Source organism: Cryptomeria japonica, chromosome 8, assembly GCF_030272615.1.
Source record: "Cryptomeria japonica chromosome 8, Sugi_1.0, whole genome shotgun sequence".
In the NCBI taxonomy this organism is placed as follows: Eukaryota; Viridiplantae; Streptophyta; class Pinopsida; order Cupressales; family Cupressaceae; genus Cryptomeria; species Cryptomeria japonica.
This window is the reverse complement of record NC_081412.1, coordinates 458,761,622-458,781,703: the sequence shown is the minus strand read 5'-3', so window position 1 is coordinate 458,781,703 and position 20,082 is coordinate 458,761,622. Positions and strand designations below refer to the sequence as shown.

At 35.4% G+C, this 20,082-nt stretch overlaps 1 protein-coding gene across 2 annotated transcripts in view; it reads left to right on the top strand.

Annotated features, from left to right (window-relative positions):
- Window positions 1–2,659: 2,659 nt before the first annotated feature.
- Window positions 2,660–20,082, top strand: part of LOC131061694 (uncharacterized) — a 171,628-nt gene continuing 154,205 nt past the window's right edge. The window contains exons 1-2 of one of the 2 annotated variants that reach the window (XM_057995510.2): window positions 2,660–3,388; window positions 17,852–17,987. In XM_057995510.2, coding sequence (XP_057851493.2) covers window positions 2,906–3,388; window positions 17,852–17,987 — 619 coding nt within the window. In that variant the 5' untranslated portion in view covers window positions 2,660–2,905. The remainder of the gene's footprint in view (window positions 3,389–17,851; window positions 17,988–20,082) is intronic. The other variant, XM_057995511.2, reaches the window with a different exon arrangement.

Genomic DNA, 20,082 nt, shown 5'->3' with positions numbered 1-20,082 from the left:
GTTATTATTTGGATTATTTGGAAAAAACTCTGAATTCAACAATAATTCACTGTGATAATCAGAGCTGTATCAAGCTCTCAGTAAATCCAGTTTTTCGTAATCGATCCAAACATATTGAGATCCCTTATCACTACATAAGAGATATGGTAGATCGAAACGTCACAAAACTAGTGTACATCAATACTGAAGAACAAAATACTGATATCTTCACCAAGCCACTTGCAAGATTGAAGATAGAATACTTTAGAAGTAAACTTGGTATGACTAGATTATAATTGAGATTATTAGGATGAAATTCCTACCATGTGTAATTTGTTCATGAATAAATAAATAAAATGTATATTGCAATATTCTAACTGTGTTCAAGAAGATGACAATCTTCTTATGTTTAAGGTTACTATTTCAAGGTGATGATCTTGACAATAGTTGACCAAGTGTCAAGATTGACTACATTAAGTTGTTGCCCCGGACTGTGCCGGATATCTTGATCGTAAAGTATGTGATCATCTCATGATTGACTTCTTAAGTGATTGTCCCGGACTGAGCCAGATATCATGATATTGAGTTTATTGTCATGACAAGACTATATTAAATGTTGTCCCGAATTGTGTCGGAAGTCATGACAGAATATGCTCCCAAGAAAATTACTTAGATCCACTCCTGCTAAGAGGGAGTGTTAAGATATAGCCCTCATGAATCTAACTAATGGTAAATCGGTTATTATTTGGAGAGTGATATATTAGTAGAGCATACAGTTTGGAAATCAAACATAAACAAACTAATTGTTATGAATGGTTGCCTTCGTAGGGACATGTCCATACGTGGCAACTACGTAGGCAACCTTTCCTCTTGTATTTAAACCGGATTCAATGATGGAGACGATCAATAACTCACGACAATCAGTTTTCCAGAATCACTGTCATTATTCTTCGATCCATATTTAACAACAAAGGGTTTGTGATTACAATTTTTCTTTTTCTTTTTCTTTTTTCTTTTCTTTTTTGTGAATGAGTTGTTGTGGTTGTCTAGACATATATTTTGGGTTCTTCTCAAAAGCTGTACTCTCATGACCCAATCTACGAAGGATATGCTTTTGCCTTTCATTGAGACATATGAGGGAGTTATACAATTTCGTGGTTTGTGGTAAATCACTTACATGATGTTCTCTCATCTCCAAATACTTGATATTTAGTATGTTGCATGTAATATGAATTTTTTTATTATTAATTAGTATTTCTACACAATTCCTTTGCAAAATTATTTGTTTAACCTAACTCATTCCATAGGTTTATTTCTTAAATCTATGTTATTATGTTAGAGAAAAGATTGGTTCAATGATGATGTATATCTTGATATAATGTCTATATTATATAGGTAGTTGATACGAGTTACCACATCAATTGTAATTGCTATATGAGATATTGATCATATGTTATAGTAGTGTACTTCATTGAACTTTATCAATAAAAATAAATTGAAAATCCAAGACAGAGATTTTGTTTGATGTGTTTATGAAAAATATGATTTTATTACATACCCAATAAAGAATAATCTAATGGTTTTACATGTTGTATTATTGTAACATGATCTTATCTATTGAATCTGAAGTGAATTATTGATAATATAATTTGACTAGCTTAAATAATTTACATATCTCTTCAATAATTAAATTCATAAATTGTGGGGGTCCATTCTACAGTGTAATGGTTAAGGGGTGTCATTGTTAATGGTACCACCAAGGGAACCGTTATGATGTTAATGTCACTATCGGTGTGGTCCTTATGATCCTTATGACAAAAAATAAATCATAAATTATATTTGTTATTTTTAATTAATTTATACATTATAACACATCTAAATTCATAAACCATTAAATACAAATATTCTATATAAATTTACCATTGTTTAAATAAACAATAATAAAAATACATAACTAAGAGGGTCTCTTTAATTTAAGTGATTAGTAGTATGAATTTCATTTAGTCATAATAGTGTTCTAAACTATGAATTCCATTTCCTTCTTTAAAATATTTTTGAAACTTAGATTGTAACACAAGTTAAGATAGTGAATTATGATTTAATCATGACAAACACAAATAATAAGTAAAGATTCTTTAATTTAATTATAAGTAAAGATTTATAATTAAATAATGTATATATTAAAAATAAGTTAAGTTTACTATTTTTTTAATTTTTAAATTTAATTTATAATATAAATTTTTTTTTTGGTGGTGTTGACAATTATCTAATTATGGGTTCATTATCTATAATTCTACACTTTAGTCTCTATGACATGTCTTTAATATATGATATTTGAGAAACAGTGGCATTGTCAACATCTTTGTAGACTTGCTTTCTTGAATTTGAAGAGTAGAACTTTCTCAATAATAGTCTAATCTAACAAAAATTTTGAAAGTTTGAAAATGTAGAAATGTCTAAGATGATGAGATGTAATAACTTGGAGTTTATAAATACAAATATAATTGTGAAGGTGTGGGTATTAGAACTATGTTAGCTATTGATGCTCTTCCCCTAAATCCACAACAAATTTAAAAAACAGGACTCCCAAATTAAAAAAAAAATATTATAAAAAAAAACAAAAACAAAAGTGAAAACAAGCGAAGAATCTATTCTAAGCAGTGGCGTCAGCAGCAAAATGCAACGTGATTCATTTTACCACTGTTTTTGACATTTCACGCGGTAGCCGGCAGATTTGAAAAGCGTACAAGAAATCGGAGGGCAGATAGAGTTTCAGTAACAACTTTTGATTCAAAGCAACCACTGAATTTATTTCATCTAAAAACGATCAACCAATGAATTCGTCAGCCCAAGAAAAAATGACAGGAAAGGAAAAATTCCATGATTCCACATAAAGAATACGAATGCATCGCATCTTTCTAGTGTAATGTCACGCAGCAAGTTTGGAACCATCAACAAATTTATGCCCTTCCCTTTTTTAAAAGTTTATTTGTTCTTTCTCTCCAAGAAGCGGCTCATTGCTAACAATTGGAGAAAACTCAGAAATTACTGCTCATTTGCCCCAAATTTTTCCACAACTTCGTCAGCATCTAATTATTCGCTATTATGGGGTGATAATTCTTTGCAAATGGCTGGTATGGAAACGGCGATCTCCAGACTGAAGTATGTGCGAGCTGTGGTTTTTGTATTGGGAGTTTTGTGTGTGTTGAGTGCTGGATTGGCTGTATTGATATGTAGTGAGTGCTCTGGGGATTTGGTGATTCCTGCCGCCATTATTGCTGTTTCTGCTGGGGTGCGTATTGTTTGGATGTTTGGCAGTGGCTATGCGCAAGCAATCACTGCATCCACAATTCTCAGAGAACAGACAGACAATTTTGTTGTTGACAACGCTGTCCGACATGAGCGCCGGGTATGGATATCATAATTTTGAGTTTGTAGAGTTCTCAATGTTTTGTGATGTTTGAATTTTTTTCATTGTGAGATAACCTTTAGTTTTGATGTTTTTAATTTTTAGAATTCTCGTTGTTTGTAATGCTTGTAAACTTTTGCTTGTGTGGTAACCTTTAGCTCTGATGTTTTGAATTTAAAGGATTCTTGTTGTTTTTTTAATGTTTGGATTTTTTTGCTCTTTGGACTTCTTCTAGCTTGGATATGATGATTGAGACGTCTTTTATCTTCTGTTATAGTCACCTGGAACTTGCACCCTGTTCTCATCCATAATTTCAGCAATTTATTATTTGGTCCTTAGATTTTAATCTGAGCATCCACCATCACGTGTCCTTGGATGCCTCATAAAATTCAATTTCGATGCTTTTATCATCTCTTACGTGGATTTGAACATGGAGCTACACTGTGAAATCCCACTACGTTGTATTTCACCTAATTTCAACTCTTCATTATCACTTATGGGAATTTGAACATTGGGGTTCGCTATGAAATCTCCATTCTGGAATCCCCGTATGCTTTATTTCACCTAATTTCAGCACTTAATCGTCTTCTATGTGTTTTTAAGTTCGGTGGTCTGCTTTGAAAAATCCTGGAATACCATTTTATCATTTTTCCTGGGCTTTTCTATGAGATCACTTAGTGTTACATTTTACTAAATTTTAACACTTTATCGTCATATATTAATGTTTGAACCTGGTGCCCTGATTTGAAAGTCTCGAATTCTATACTTCACTCAATTTCAAGACCCTATCATCCCTTCTTGGCATTTGAACCTGGAGATCTGCTATGAAAGCCCAGAATACCTTTGGATTCCGACACTTATTATTTCTCCTCGGGTCCTCTATGAAGTCCTTGAATACTGTTGGCAATTGACACTCATCCGGTTTAGTTGTGTTGTCATTGATGGCAACACACATCATTTTGGGTTGGACACTTAACCGGTACTCACCGGTATTCATGATTCGGCAACCGACATTCAAGTCATCCGGCAGACAAGGGAAACCGATAAACTAGGAACCGGTATATGAGGCCGACATAGGAGATTGATTCGGCAGGTTTACACGGCAACAATCAGTTGCATCGGTCACGAAGTTTAATGTATTTATTTTTGTCTAGGCCGACATATAAATAAATTGTAATATCTTTGTAAGCCAACATAAGGCATTCATATTTACGATTGGGAAGGGTATTTAAGTTAGTCCGGTTAGGTTATTTTGGATATACATACAGAGAGAAGGAATATATAGTGGTGTGATATTGTGCGAGCAATGTTGATCGACTAAATGCGAATATAATACTCTGTAGTCGGTCTTGGTTATTGGTTTAGAGGTTTGGGATGCGAAGTAAGTTACTGGTAAAGGAGGACACAGTGAAAACCGGTACAGACAGTGCTTGAACCGAAACTCATCCAGCATAGCAGATGCATTCTTTGAGTTTATAATTTTGTTTGTAAACCAGTATTTGGTGTTTGTAGTCAGTGAGCCTCCTTTTGTGTTGAGCAGTGCGCTCTAGGCTGTTGGCCTTCTTGCATGTGCAGGCCCCTATTGTAATATTTATTTATTTGGCCAGTGGATAGATATTGTGGGTTACTAATCCCACCATGGTTTTTCCTCTTTGAGGTTTTCCATGTATAAATCTCCGTGTTATGGTGTATGTTCTTGTGGTTGCATCATTTCTACTTACTGTTATATTCTTTTATGGTTATCGATTATTGAATTACTTTGTTAATAAGGTTAAAATTGATCTCACCGATAGAACACTGATTCACCCCCCCTCTCAGTGTTATTGGATTCCAACAAATACTGCATTTTACGCGATTTCAACTCTTTATCATCTCTCCTTGGGCTCCCCTTTCAAATTCCCCAGCTCATCCTATTCAACAAGATTTTTATTGTTTCTATTACATACATTTTGAAAGATTACTGAAGTCTCTATGACTTCACTGTCTAAGACAAATAAAGTTCATAACAAGTAAACACATTTGAATATTCTCAAACTCAGCCTATCCTTAATTTTGATTTAAAAGGTTTTTACTTCTTTAATTAGGTATTCTTTTTTATAATACTGTCAGATTTTAAGTAGACACGTGCATTTTTATCATGCTATAAAATTGGAGTTGATTAGTATATTTTAAAGAAATACCGAAGTTTCTGCGTGGAAAAGGCAACTACGCATTAACAAAGATAATTACTTTTGATCTGATATTTTGTTTTCTTACATGAGTGTCACTGCAATGGACACTTACCTCTAGGGTTGAGATTAAATGTCTGCCCTCAGCCATCAATCGAATTTTTTTTGATGGCTTAACTTTTTTAGTGTTTTCATGTCAAATGTTTATATTTTTTTGGGCCTGCAAGTTACTTTTTTTTTTTGATCGGTAAATGTTACTTCTATTAAGATTTCCAAAAGTTTACAATGTTGTCAAAATATCAACATATGTATTGTCCATATCTCCATAACGAATACTATAATAATCTACTGCAAAAAAGACCATCCCCCCAGTGTTCAAGCTGACTCCATCACCCATTGCTCAGACATCCACCCTAATCTACTGATAAGCATTTACATAGCAATACAAAAAGCCGCGTCCAAAGAAGCTTGAATATTTCATGACAAAATTAATAAACCAGACCTATACTATTCAGCAATGACAATTTCCGTGCTTTTACTGCTTGACGCCATGACACCTCTTGTCGCCTCCTCGAAAACATCTGCAGCATCCTTATGTTCTGGTGGGAAACCTATCCACAATGTTCGCCTTGCCTTCTTCAAACCTCATGGGCGACCTCTTTTTCATCTCGATGAGGATGCAAACGCTGATTGTGATGACCTCAATTCATAGGGACCCCATTTCTCCAACTCCCGCCCGACATCCTGCCTCTCCCTAGCCTTCAAACACTCCTTAATGCCATGCATCCCAATTTGTTCAGAGGCCCAATGGACCTCCTTGTTACAGTTTGCACTCTATATGAGATATGGGCATAGAGGAGGGCAAAATTTGCTAACATGAAGCCGAGGACCATTGGGACATACGAAATCCTTCCCATCTCTTGTAATCCTCATGAAACTTTTGAGCCCCCCACACCATTCTTCTCGAACACAGCTGCTAACTATCCACCTCACATTCTCTTTATTCTCCAATTTGAAGCACCAGGCCACAAACATGGATGCAACGTCGGCATTGGTGCGATATTTGAAATGAGCCCTCAAGTATTCCTCACCAAGAACAACCTTGACTCAGGTTAAGAAATCCTTGTCATCAAAATTGAATACATCTGTCAACCTGCCATCAAATATTTGACCCCAGAATGCCACCATGGGTCTCACCGCTTGCAGGGAAAAGTTTGGCTCCATAACCCGTGTCAATGGCTCTTCACTGACTAGTCTCTCGTTACCAGCAGCAAGGGAATTGATGAATGACAAGCACACTCTCCTTCAACTCAGAACCCAAAAACACTTGCCTTAATTCATACGCCAAAACACCCATAGCGAAGTCTCCAGAAACGCTAAGTTGCCATAAATGCACTTAGCCTTTCAAAAATGGGCAGTGCAAATTCCTATTAAACGTGCCTTAATACAGCTCGAAGTTGGTATGGAGCTGTGGATATAGTATATACACCTTTTCCAATCGAAGATACATTTCTTATCATCTATGAAACCAAAAGATTTGAAAAAGATCCCCATCACACTGCACGAGTTTAAAAATATTTCTCCATATATCTGCTGGCAAACAATAAATGTTCTCAGGACGCACTCTTGCTTCATTTATATCTCAGTCATAATCTCCAAAAACCTTCGCCACCCACCACTAAAAGTCGACCTGCCAACCACTCTCTTCAAATCAATCAGAAATGTTACCGTTAGGGGAATATATATCTAGGCTGAGTTCGCCAACCTGTAGATCAAAAGCTTGGTTGGCACATGAGTCAGCATCCTTATTTCCCTCCCTTAATACATGAGACACTTTGAAACTTTGAAAGGAAGTAAGGAGATTTTTGATGCAGTGTATCTCTCTATCTATCTTCCAATTCTGGGCTTCGCCCTTGATGATAGCATGTGTAATGATTTGGGAGTCACCTACCAGATGTAATCTCTCCACACCTAGCCTCCCAGCCAATTGAACCACCAGAAAAGTGGCTTTTGCTTCGGCCACATTGTTGGATCCTGAGTCTAGCCGCTGTTTGCATTTAGCTATTACCATACCATTACTATCTTTAACAACACACCTTGCGCTTGACGGTCCAGGGTTGCCACGAGCCGCACCATCGAAATTGATTTTGATCCACCCTGGGTTCAGGGGCCACCAAGTAGTAATCCTCTCCAGCTGTTGAAAAGGTTTAACCCTTCGAAACCCATTAACGGGTCTAAGGCCTGCAAGTTTCTTATCCACCTTGCAAAATTTATTCTAGGAGGATAGTTTGGTAATTTCTCTAATTAAATTGGTTTTCTTACCACATCTGGGTTTATGCAATGATTTGTTGAATTTCTAGGGATGATGAATGAATCCTTTAAAGACTGAAATAGTTGTTACCTTAACCAGAATTTTCTCCACAACAAAATGAACCATAGCTTTCTCAAAACAGAGCACGTATTTGCTACCTGATTTTGAAAGAAAACTGAAATACAATTATTTAAATAGGAATTCAGGCAATTCACCATAAATTGTGGGGTGAATGCAACAATTTTTTTTGCTACGTAAATTGTGGGATTGAGTCTTTCGAGTTTGCAAAGAAAGTTTCCATTTTGATCCCTAGTTGCTTTGTCATCACCATCAAGTTCGAAATCCTCATCTTATCTTTCCAATGCAACTTTCTAATTCATTTTTCAGTTCATAATTCGAACCAAATTTGCAATATTCTCTTTTAAAAAACTTTCCAAATATGTCATAGTTTGAACTTGGGAATCAAATCTAGATGACATCTCCTTGGAATATTCCTTCATTTCAAACCTAGCGAGTTTTCACATGAGGCAGACTTTATTGTATTGATTCTCCTTGCAAGGGTGGACTTCCTAATGTTTGTGCACCTTTCATATTAGTCAAGGGTGGACTTCATTGATTTCATGGCTCATTGCTTGAGGGCAGACTTTGACATCTTCATGATACACAATCTTCATTCTCAAGGCGGACTTGAACATCTTCAGGAACCATGGAGGGCGGACTTGGTAAACTTCATGCTCTTCAAACATTTGTCGATTCCCTCACCCTTGGGCGGACTTCTTCACTTCCTTGCACCATGTCTCATGATAGGGCGGGGTTGCTTGACATTGTGCACCAAGAAGGCGGACTTCAACAAACCATATGCAATGATAGGGCAGACTTTCTTACTTCTTCGCACCTCAACTCTCCACTCATGGCAGACTTTGTTCAACTTGGGAACCTTTCACTTGGCATTTCTAAATCCCTTGGGCGGATTTCACTAACTTTTGACACCATGGCAAGGGCGAACTTCATCAATCTTGGGCACCACTTACCATCTCCTTCAAGGCGGACTTTATCAACCTTAGGCACCATCTTCACGGGCAGGGTTCAGCTCATTCAAGGCAAGGCAGACTTGAACATTTGCTTTCACTTCTAACATTTGGTAGAACGGACTTCTCCAAAATCATGACCCACCTCACCTTTCCCAAGGCAGACTTTATCAACTTTGTGCACCAACACCAAGGCGGACTTGGTGGATCTCAGGAACCATGACCTTGACCAAGGGCGAACTTTCTTGATTGGCAGGAATCCCTTCATCATTGTCAAGGTGGACTTCATGAACTTCAGGAACCACATGATCAAAACTTGAAATCTCCATAACTTGTGCAAATTTTACCGGATCGCCTTGAAATTTGAAAACTGTGCCTCAATCATTCACTGAATTCCTCGAGATTCCTAAAATTTAGGAGATTAGCTTTTTGGGTCAAAACTTGGATTTTAGGAGGAATTTGTCGATCTTTTTAGTGTATCTTAGTGAGAACAGTGCAAACCCTAGATCTACTTTCCGAAAATAGAAAAAGCAAGGTTCCCTAAAAAATAGGAATTTTTTTTCTAAAAATAGCCATTTTGGGGATCGTGCTCAAAATGCCAAAAATGAAACTTCCTAAAAAAATAGGAAAAAGCAAAAAGCAAAACTTTCTAAAAATAGATTGTTGTCCAAATCCCACTCAAATCAATTGCAATCTTCGTCCTTTGGCCTTTCTAGGAACTTTGACGGTGTCCAGACTTTGTTCTAACCATGGCTTGCACAAACTGACTCATAATGTTCAAAACTCAGGTCGCTCAAAACTGACAAACTTGACAATACTGATGCAGGAAGGTCACAAGGCTCTAACAAAAACCCTAGAAAGCAAGAAAAAGGGAGGGTCCCCATTTGCAATGGGGTGATGTGTGAAAAGGTCACAACACTTCCCTGCTCTGTCTTGGACTCAGCCCATTGATTCCAATCTATTGTCATAACCATGAGTTGCAGTGACTCTCGCAACTCAATTATTCTCTTTAAGAGAATAAAATAGGATGCATATTTGGTCTCAACAGGTTTCAAGAACTCCTTGTTAGAGAAGCTCTTGAAGAGTGCATGTGTAGTGTAGCAGTTGCAGATAAACATCTACACATCTCTAGCATCAGTGATCACTTCTTTGATCCACTCAATCTTCCCCATGTCCTTGAGTGCATTGTTCATGTGATTCACATAGTGTGGACTCCACCAAATATGTCTGTAAGCTGCCTCAACAAGTTTCCTTGCAACTTTGCACACATGTGCTGCATTTGTCACTTCTTGGACCACATTTTGTGGCCCAACCTCCACAATAGCATCCTTGAGGACCTGAAACCAAAAATTGTATCTTTGCGATGCTCTGAACAATCAATTGCCTTAAGAAAGTACGGTCCCTCTTTACATGTAACCATGAGTGATGAATGGACGATGGCTAATGTTTGTCCACCCATCCATGATTATATTGCATCCACTATTCACCCAACATTTTTTCATTTTCTCCATCAACACATTGATCTTGGAATAGCTCTTATCCAAGATCATGGTCCTCAATTTTGTCTCACTTGGTGGCACATATGATGGTCCTCCCCTTGCTACCCTTGACATCATCTCCTTATAATAAGGAGATTGAGCTACATGAAATGGGATGCCATTGGCAAAGAACTTACTAATGGCATCATCTATCTCATCCTTTAGCTGTACATTGAACAAATCAGATATGGGGTTACTTTGCGATTTGTGTTTTCCTCTACCCTCTCCTACACGGGCAGTGGCACTGGAAGAAGAACTTGGCATCACTCCTACTCTTGTCTGCAAAGTATGACTAGAGCTGTGTGGCTGGCTCTACTGAACTTGCATCCTATGAGCAAAGTAGTAGGCATAGGTGCAAGTGCACTGTCATTAGGAACACCTCATAGCTTGTTTATCTCAACTTTGTATTTGAGGTTTGCCGCTTGCGCCAAAAAAGCATATGCATCCACACCTTTTCCTCAAATAAAAAGGTGTGCATTAGCTCCAGTATTGTTGCCATAAAATTCTAGATCACTAAAGTGGCACTTCCACTTCCTTTTGCCACTAGATGCAAACGTCCTTGGTTTGCTTGGTAATTTTGGTGTAAATTGTTTGAGAGTAGACTTATGATCAAAAGGTCCCCTAGCATACTCTTCTAGTAATGCGGAGAGGCACTCTATACTTGTAGATGCACTTGCCATGGAAGTAGTTTGGGCTTCAGGCTTAGCCCCATGGTCACCCCCCTCAGCCTTCGGTTCATATTCAGATACAGTTTCACTATGAACCTCTACCTTATCCTCACTCATGTCATGAGAGCTCATTGTGACACTGCAATAAACAATATAAATTCAAATTTTATAAGCTTATAATTCTATAAGTGCCTAGTTCAGCCTAGTTTGACAATTTTGAAATTAAAATTAAAATTTAGATGTTGAATTGATGACAATATGAAAATAAAAAAATGAACAATGAACAATGAAATTTTGTGCTTGAAAAATCTCTCCTAGTTGATTTAGAATCCTTCTTTTCTTCTTCTTGCTCCTTCTTACCCCTCTTGCACTTGCAACACCTCAATCTCACTCCACTCCTTCACTCACTCTCTTGCTCCTCTTCAACCTAGTTGTTGGAAAACTTAAAATGCAAATGTGAGTAAGAATGAGGATTTGTGAGTGTTTTATAGAGTTTGGAGAGCATGGAGGGGGCCCACTTGCCTTTAGGGTTTGGCCTTGGGCACGAAATTCTCAAAAAATAAAAAAGTTAAAAAATGCTTTTTGGGACGCCTAGGATGGGAAATGCCTAGGTATCCCTAGGACGTTTGAGGGATGCTTGGGCATACCCAAGATGTCCCCATGTCCCTGCCGTCTCCATGGCATCTCCCAAGTCTTGATGGTGGTGGCGGTTTGACGGAGGGACATCCCCATGTCTCGGAGATGTTCTTGTCCTAAAAAAGGGGGGTTTTGGGAGGGGAGGGGGGGTGGACGTGTCCCCATGGTATGTAAAATTGCAAATATAGATTTGTATGTTGAACAATGTTTTATAAAAAAACCATAGTAGTAGTGTCAAATCATATGCATCTGTTTGTTGATTTGCAAAATTACAAGAATTTCAAACAAAACAAACAAAGCAATTTTTTTTTAGGTATACACTACAATGGTGACAAAAGCTATGGGTCAAAATATCAGAATTGGTGCAGCTATCATCATTCCAATGAACCATCACATTATCTCATTTGCATTCTTATAGGTGGATTGGCAAATATTGTTTATGAAGGGACGGAGTATTTTTGAATTGATGGCTTGTGGGAAAAAAATTTATCCTTAACAAAAGTATTTTCAGCACTTAAGAATGCTCATATTTCTTTATTTCTTGTTAGTATAAGTCAAACTATAAGTTGTTAATTTCAGACTTGAGCCTTAGCAAGGTTAATTTATTTGAGGTCATGAATTCATTGGAGGATGTTTATAAATGTTTTCAGTTGAAGAGAATGAGTATTTCAAGCAACAAAATTTTGATTTCGGTGGAAAATCAAGTGATTTATAACAGTCATAAATTGTTCAGTATGCACTCATGCTGATTTGTGTCCTTTCTTGGAAGGAACAACCTGAAACATGACTAATAAAGATCATCTTGCAAAGGTATGTGTCGTGGAATTTAATGAATTATCTTTTGGAACTAATTTAGGATAATAGATCTCCACACAAAATGGCCATCATTCAGGAACTTTAGAAATGAAAACAGAAAGTATTTGCACATTTGTTTTTAGTTCTTATTATAATGGTGTGGTAGAATCATGGTACAACAAAGATTTTTTTTAAAGAAAATGCAGAATACTTGCAAAAGGTTGCTACACATTTAGCAAGATGTTTGAACGAGGTTTTATTTGAAGGCATCATGTAGCAAGATGTTCACACAAAAGGACACAAAAACCTGTGAGATTGATGGGGGATCTTGGAATCACATTGGGTTTTCCGAATCAATTAGTGATTTAGTTGGCATTACTTGAGGACAAGCAACTTTGGAAAGGGAGGATTGTAATGTCCCTTTTTGGTCCATTTTAACATTCTTGGAAAATTCCAAAATTCATGGAGAATGGCAACTTTATCGGGAACTAATTTTGACAGTGGTAGTAAGTTAATGAAATCAAGATGAGTTCAATGGTACTTTTAGATGCAGTTTTGGCATTTTGGGAGCTCTCCACATTTCTTTGATAAGTTTTCTATTTTTGGAAAGAACCAATTTTCATAATGTTCGATATCTTGAGAGTTTAAGAATATTTTGGTGTAGTCAGAATTCATATTTGGTCCATTTTATTATTTTCTTTAACTTTGGCGGTTTTTGTGGAAATTCATTAAATAATTATATGATTAAATATTTGAGTTGTCATAAAGTAGAAAATTAGAAGACAACTTATATAATAATTTAAAAAAGGAATTGTTACAAAGAAATAAAAGTGACTTATAGCTGGCCCTAAAATAAAGTTAAATTAAAAGGTCACTTTAGACGGGAAATTAAAGGGCAACTTATGTTTATTTATTTATTTTAAATGGGTGGGCAACACCATAAAGTGTTTATAAAGAGGGTCAAAAGTGATAATACTAGGCACAGGGTACAAAGTGGCGATTTAAAGGTTTTTTTAAAAAGAATATTAAGCGACTTAGAAAATTCTTTGCATTTTTCATTTTACAAACCCCAGTGTGGAGAGGTGAGCAATTGTTCATTTTTTGCTCTAGGACAAAACACCTAAGGCAAAATAGGTTTTGTAGATGAAAACCCACCTAGCTAATTCTTAGTGGATTCATTCTGGATTAACAAATGTGTTTAATGCTTGGTTTTTATGGTAATTTTTAGATTTGATATTTGGGTAAACTATAACTGAAGATTTTAGTTTGAAATAAGAGATAGGAATTTGAAGTCATTGCATACATATATTTGCGGTTATTTCTGGGGGTTTTGGACCATCCATAGCTGTTCGTACCATGTAAAAACGAGTAAGGAAATTTGGTGAGATTGTGGGATTTTTGGAAGAAAGTGATTTCCTTATTTAAAGATTGTGAAATCCTTTCCATCAACAGCTTGAATTGATTTTTTTTAGATTTGATATTCGGGTAAACTATAATTGAAGATTTTAGTTTGAAATAAGAGATTGGAATTTGAAGTCATTGCATACAGATATTTGTGGTTATTTCTGGAGGTTTTGGACCATCCATAGCTGTTTGTACCATGTAAAAAGGAATAAGGAAATTTGGTGAGATCGTGGGATTTTTGGAAGAAAGTGATTTCCTTATTTAAAGATTGCGAAGTCCTTTACATCAACAATTGTTTGTGGTCAGCAGTTTGGAAAGTACAAGGAATTATTACTGCTGTAGAAGATGTAACACAAAGCAATAATCTATACACACTAGTGCTGTTAAGAATTTCAGGGCACAAATAATTACTATAGCTTTACCTGTATCCATAGGAGTATTTATACTCAGACGAGCATCATCTACAGTCAAATAGAGCTGCATTATGAGGTCAAAAAATGAGTTTTTAGTATTGTATGCATTTCTGATTATATATCAGCGTATATCAGTATTCCTTGATAAGAAATTTGTATCAGAAATTTTATACCAACAAAGGTTGTGTTAGTCAATTATTTGTGAAATTGTTAATGCAGGACAACTGTTTGCCCAAATGCCTTTGATAATAGAAGATGATGCAACTGTTCCATATTGTAAGACTCAAAAATGTTGAATGGTTTTCATGTTCCACCTTCTGTTTGTCAAAATGCTTGCTAGTTAAAATTCAGAAAATTGCAAGTGTGTTTGAAATTTCTTGGTAGGGAGATTACAGCTAAGGTGGTATTAATTCTACATGTGTGAAGACCACCTTATATCATCAATACCTTTTGCACCACCTTTTATAAAATTATTAACATGCCCTACACGGGGTGATCCAAAGTAATATGCTCATGTAGCTTTCCCCAATCATTAATCACTACTTTCCATTGAGGCATAGGAATGTAAAGTGACATCACAGTTAGCCAAATAGTCTTCCATAGCATTTTGCACTGCATATACATGAGCAAAGTATATATCAGAGAATTTGGTTTGTAGGGAAGTTCCTCCTCTAGGTATGCTCTCATCTTCTAGTTGAGGCAGTAGCTCTTATTGACTGTTTGAATTACAATTTTTGGAGTCTTCTTCCATTTCCGTCCATAGCTTTTTTCATAAGCTGCTTTAAACCTGACACAAGAGCCTCCTCTTCCACCTCATTGTTAGTCTTTTCTCCTTGATGCCCCTGCCATCTTCAACTCACCTTTCTTGTTCCTAAGGATGAAACCTGTGGCAGCTAAAACTGGATTCCCCTTCATAGTGCCGTCAAAATTTAGTTTATTATCATATGGACAGGATGCCATTTAACATTTCTAGAATTTTGAGCACTAGAACCATAACCAATACTATTTTGGAATTTCCTTCCCTAATGTCCAATAACCCTTGAATTGAAACACAAATTTTGGTTGTTGCTGCAATGCTCTTCATGCTTTTTGTCATTAGTCTGTCTGCTTTACCTTGTACTATGGTGATCGATCTGTGGCAGCTTTAGATTCTTTCTACTTTAAGTGAGCTATCTTAAATACAAGAACATGATGAATATTTTTATCAAGCATAAACCTTATATCCAATACAAATTTTGTGAAGAAATGAAATTTAGAAGTCATCTATCTTTCACAATTGCAGGAGAACTTGCGGTATGGATCAAAATCTTAATTCGACAAACTATAGTACAAATATCTGCATTATAATTGTTGCTTTAATTCTATTCTTGTTTTTTGTTGTTGCTGTAATGCTCTTGATACTTTTATTGTCATTGTTCTGCCTACTGTACCTTGCACTATAGTGAACAATTAGTGATAACATAGATTCTTTTAACATTAAGTGAGCAATCTTAATACATCAGATTAAAAACAAGAACACAGTTGGTGAATGTTTTCTCTAGCAGAAACCTTAAATCCAATACACTTTTTGTTAAGAAATGAAAAAAGTCATCCAAATTTCATGATTTTCTGAGAACTTGCGGTATGGATCAAAATCTTAATCTAACAACTATTCAGCAAATATCGGCCATATAATTTTATAATTTTTTGGTTATAAGTACATAGATTGAGTAGAATACTTATGGTGCTGAATCATTTTGGATACTATCTAGCTGTAATTTAACTCATTTGTCTAACTGGTTAGTGACCCAAAAATTGTCAAATTGGATCTACATGCATTGAGCTTTGGTGAGGTTGTGTGCATTCAAGCATAAGGCTTGGTCATTTTTAAAAAAGAAGAGGATAAAAGCATTCATTTGTAGGTAAAAGGCCATACTTGGAATAGGGAAGTCTTTTTCCGAGTCCAAGCTGGATTGGCATGTAAAATTTATAGTATCTTGGCAGTGTCAGATTCTGGGTAAAATATTCCTTAATTTATAGTATTTGCAAGCTTATTTTGTTTCTTCATCTTTTTAGGAAGCTGTTGAATAAGAATTTTATGGATAGAAAGAAGACAATTAAGCAAGGGCAGAAAGTGTTCTTAGAATAATAATGAGAAAGAATTGATGTTATTTGCTATATTCAATTTCTGGGTGAATGACTGGAAATCAGAGGGAAGAAAGGGTCTTAATAAAGGTCAAAGCATTCTGAATCTTTGATAGAAAGAATTTCATTGATCTTATTGCATTGTAGCTTTTCTAGATGCATAAATAACAATTTAGTTTTGACATGTCAATTTCCAGGATGAGTTCAAAACGAAAATTAAACCAATGTCCGTAAATAACCAAAATAGAAGAAAGGGTGTCAGTGTTTTTGAAAAAACCAACTTCTCAAACATAAGGAAAAAAATTGCACAAAAGCATGGAAGCAAAAGGGGTCCAGAAGATGCTACAGCTAAGAGATTAATCCAAAGAATAATAAAAAAGATATGGTAGGATAAGTATATTGAGAAATTTCCCTTGCAGAACATTTGAATCAAGCACAAAGAGGCACATGCAATCACAGTGAAGAGTCTGAAGACATTTATGAAGGTGAAGGAATGTTTTTTGTACTCTATTAGTACAGTTAGTGTGAATACATAAAATAGGGAGTCATTTCTCATATTAAGATGAGTCTTTTTGAATGCCCTTAATATTGTCATGACTTTAACTTTGAATTGCGCCTCCTTATAAGGATGAAGGTCTTTCACATAATAGGTAATCATTGGGAACAATCATACACCAAATTTTGACTCTTCTTTATTATATAAGCGTAGCTCCCAATATTGATATTACATTTTTGGTTCATACAAGACATATACGATATCCTTTTTTCATTTAATTTACATAATATTGGACGTACACATTGTTATTGATTTCTATGAATACAAAGCTCTCAAATGATTTGATAAAATGAAGCTTAAATATGATCACCTACAAGCTTGGCATGTTACTCAAATATTCAACCCTAACCATTTGAGCCATATCCTTGTTGGGGCTATTGGTTGTATGGTAGGCTATAAGGGAGCCTTTAGTCTTGGGTTTGTATGGTAGCCCAAGGTTGAAGACTGTTCTAAGGGCCTTCTTGATCTTTTTAATTTCAATTAAGTAAAATTTCTATTGTAGATTTGGTTGGAGCCATGAATTGTGGACATACTAGTCAAAGGGATGTGATGATGAATGTTTATGGAGGATTGGAATGATAGGTTTGGTGATGGTCATACCACCATCTTCACCTTGAGGGTTTGGTAAGATGTCATATGCATCTCACTCCTTAAAGGTGAAAAGGATGCATGGCCCTCTAACTTTATGTATAGGCTTGTCTATGTTTTGATTGTTGTATCATTCCATTTCAGAATCTGTTTCTTGCATTTGGTGTAGTAATGTTGGAACGTAATGGCTTGTCTCAAGAATCATAAAATTCAAGTATTTTTTTGTTGGAACAGATGGCATACAAACGATGGCTTTGGTGGAGTAGATTTGGAGTACTTGTAACACTGATGCTAGTGGTTGGTGCATCTTATTTGGTTATCATTATCATTAAGTCAATTCATGGACATGATTCGTCTGATTGCTACCCAGGTATCTAATATCTAAGTAATTTTATGTTTGAATTGATAGCTCTTCCTCTATCATACCTATTTTAAGGATATATTGGAAAGTGGTTTCGATCTTTGGAAATTTTTCTTTGTAAAGTAAAAATATAAGGGATAATTTTTTCTTTGATAAAATTCACATGTTGTATGATAAGATTTTTTGGAAAATAAAATGATTTGTTGGTATTTTCTTTTACTGTTCCTAGAAAATGGCTAGGCCTTGAATTTTTGAGGTAGTTTTGTATAAATTAGTCTCCCTAATTGATTTATCGTGAGCAATTAGAGGGTTCTATTTCAATGATGTGCACTTGTGAAGAGCTGCAAATGTGGACCGGTTGCCATTAAATTGGGATCATGCTTGTAACTTCCAAACCCCTTATAAGCACTCAAATTTCCCATCTTTTAGCTAGATAGTAGGTGATTGAGCATTTTGAACGATAAAATAATTGATAAAGAATCATAGGTTACAATATAGGATGTGAGCAATTTTAGGATAATTATATATTCTATTATTCTATTATCTTTACTTTCAATCTATGTGAAAGGGTCCCAAGATAAATTCTTGCTTGTTGGGTGTTATGGGACCTCTTCCCCAAAGTGAAAAGGAAGCTATGAAATAATCCTTTAACATTAAAGGGAGATAGAAAATAAAGGATAAATGATTATTTTAATAAAATGGAGATTAATAAGGGAGGAATTAATGTATTTATTAAATAATTATTAAAGACAACCTTTGTGAAAGGGTGTGATGGTTTGAAAACCAGCCCGTAAGACATATAAAACATTTATGTGAGACTTGAAAAGGGGACTTGATGATCACTCAAGTAAGAAGGTGGTTTGGTGGTTTATGGGCATAAGAGAAGGGGGCATAGCGAGCATGTCCAACTCAAGGTACAAAGTACACTCGAGATTGTCTTGGCTAGGGCTTTAGTGCAAGTAGGTACATGTGTTTTTGCACAAGTTCTTCGGAGTGTGCCATAGTTATGAGGGCCAATACCGCTAAAATCTTCCTAGAGTGAGAGTGACTTTTTCAAGTTCTTTGATTCAAATAAGTATTGATAACCATTGATATTAAAAGGAATTGGGAATATTATATATATGATTTTGATGTTAATTGCATATTAGTTTATATTAGTTGTTTTTATCTATATCTATTTTGATAACATTGCATTTTTGGTATTCCCAATTATTTCAACTCTAGTAATAAAGTGGCCATAGTTTATGAATTGAATGCCGCCTAATGTTATGTCAAGGGAATGGTGTCATACAACTATTGCTGCCTTAAATTGTTGTGCGAATGGTTTGACTATACAATGAAAAGAGATTTAGGAACCTGTTGTGCTATGTAACTTGGTTGTAGGACATAATCTAACGATTTAATATAGCAGGGCTTTGTAATTGGACTTTTCATGTAATTGGGCTTTTTTTATTTTCTCCTTGAAGTGCCGAATAATATTTTCTCCTCTTCCTTCCCATTGCTTTTTTTTAATATTCTTTTATTTTTTTTTTGTAATTGCTCTTAGTACTCTAAGACGTATCGATGGTAATTTTGCATTCTTTGTAATATCCCAACTTATTTAATTAATTAAGTCGTCTTAATTAATATTTTTAGGAAACTTATGTTTAATTAATTATGCTTATGAGTTTAATACTTTATTTTAATAAAATGACTTGAGGTCGAAATAAAATAGAATTAAATATTATAAAGTCACTTTCATGAGGGAAAAGAAATTAATATTTTGAATTGATTTATATTTTTTTTCTATAAAGTTTTGCGGAAGGCTATAAAAGAAGGATGAGGAAAAGGAAGGGCAATTTTGAGTTTGATTATTTGATTTATTTTTCTTTTGGAGATTTGTACCCATGGCTAGATTTCTCATTAGAGGGACAAATGCCCCAACGGTGTTCCTAAAAGATGAAAACTTGAAAGGTAGTGTGGTTCTAGCTTGGGATTGGTGGTGTGCTGAAGATTTGAGATTTGGAGACGAAAACTTGTATGTTCCGTTCAAGCAATTTCATCCGGATTCATTATTGCATTGAAAGTTGGTGATTCAAGAATTAGTTTTAATTAAGGAGTTGGT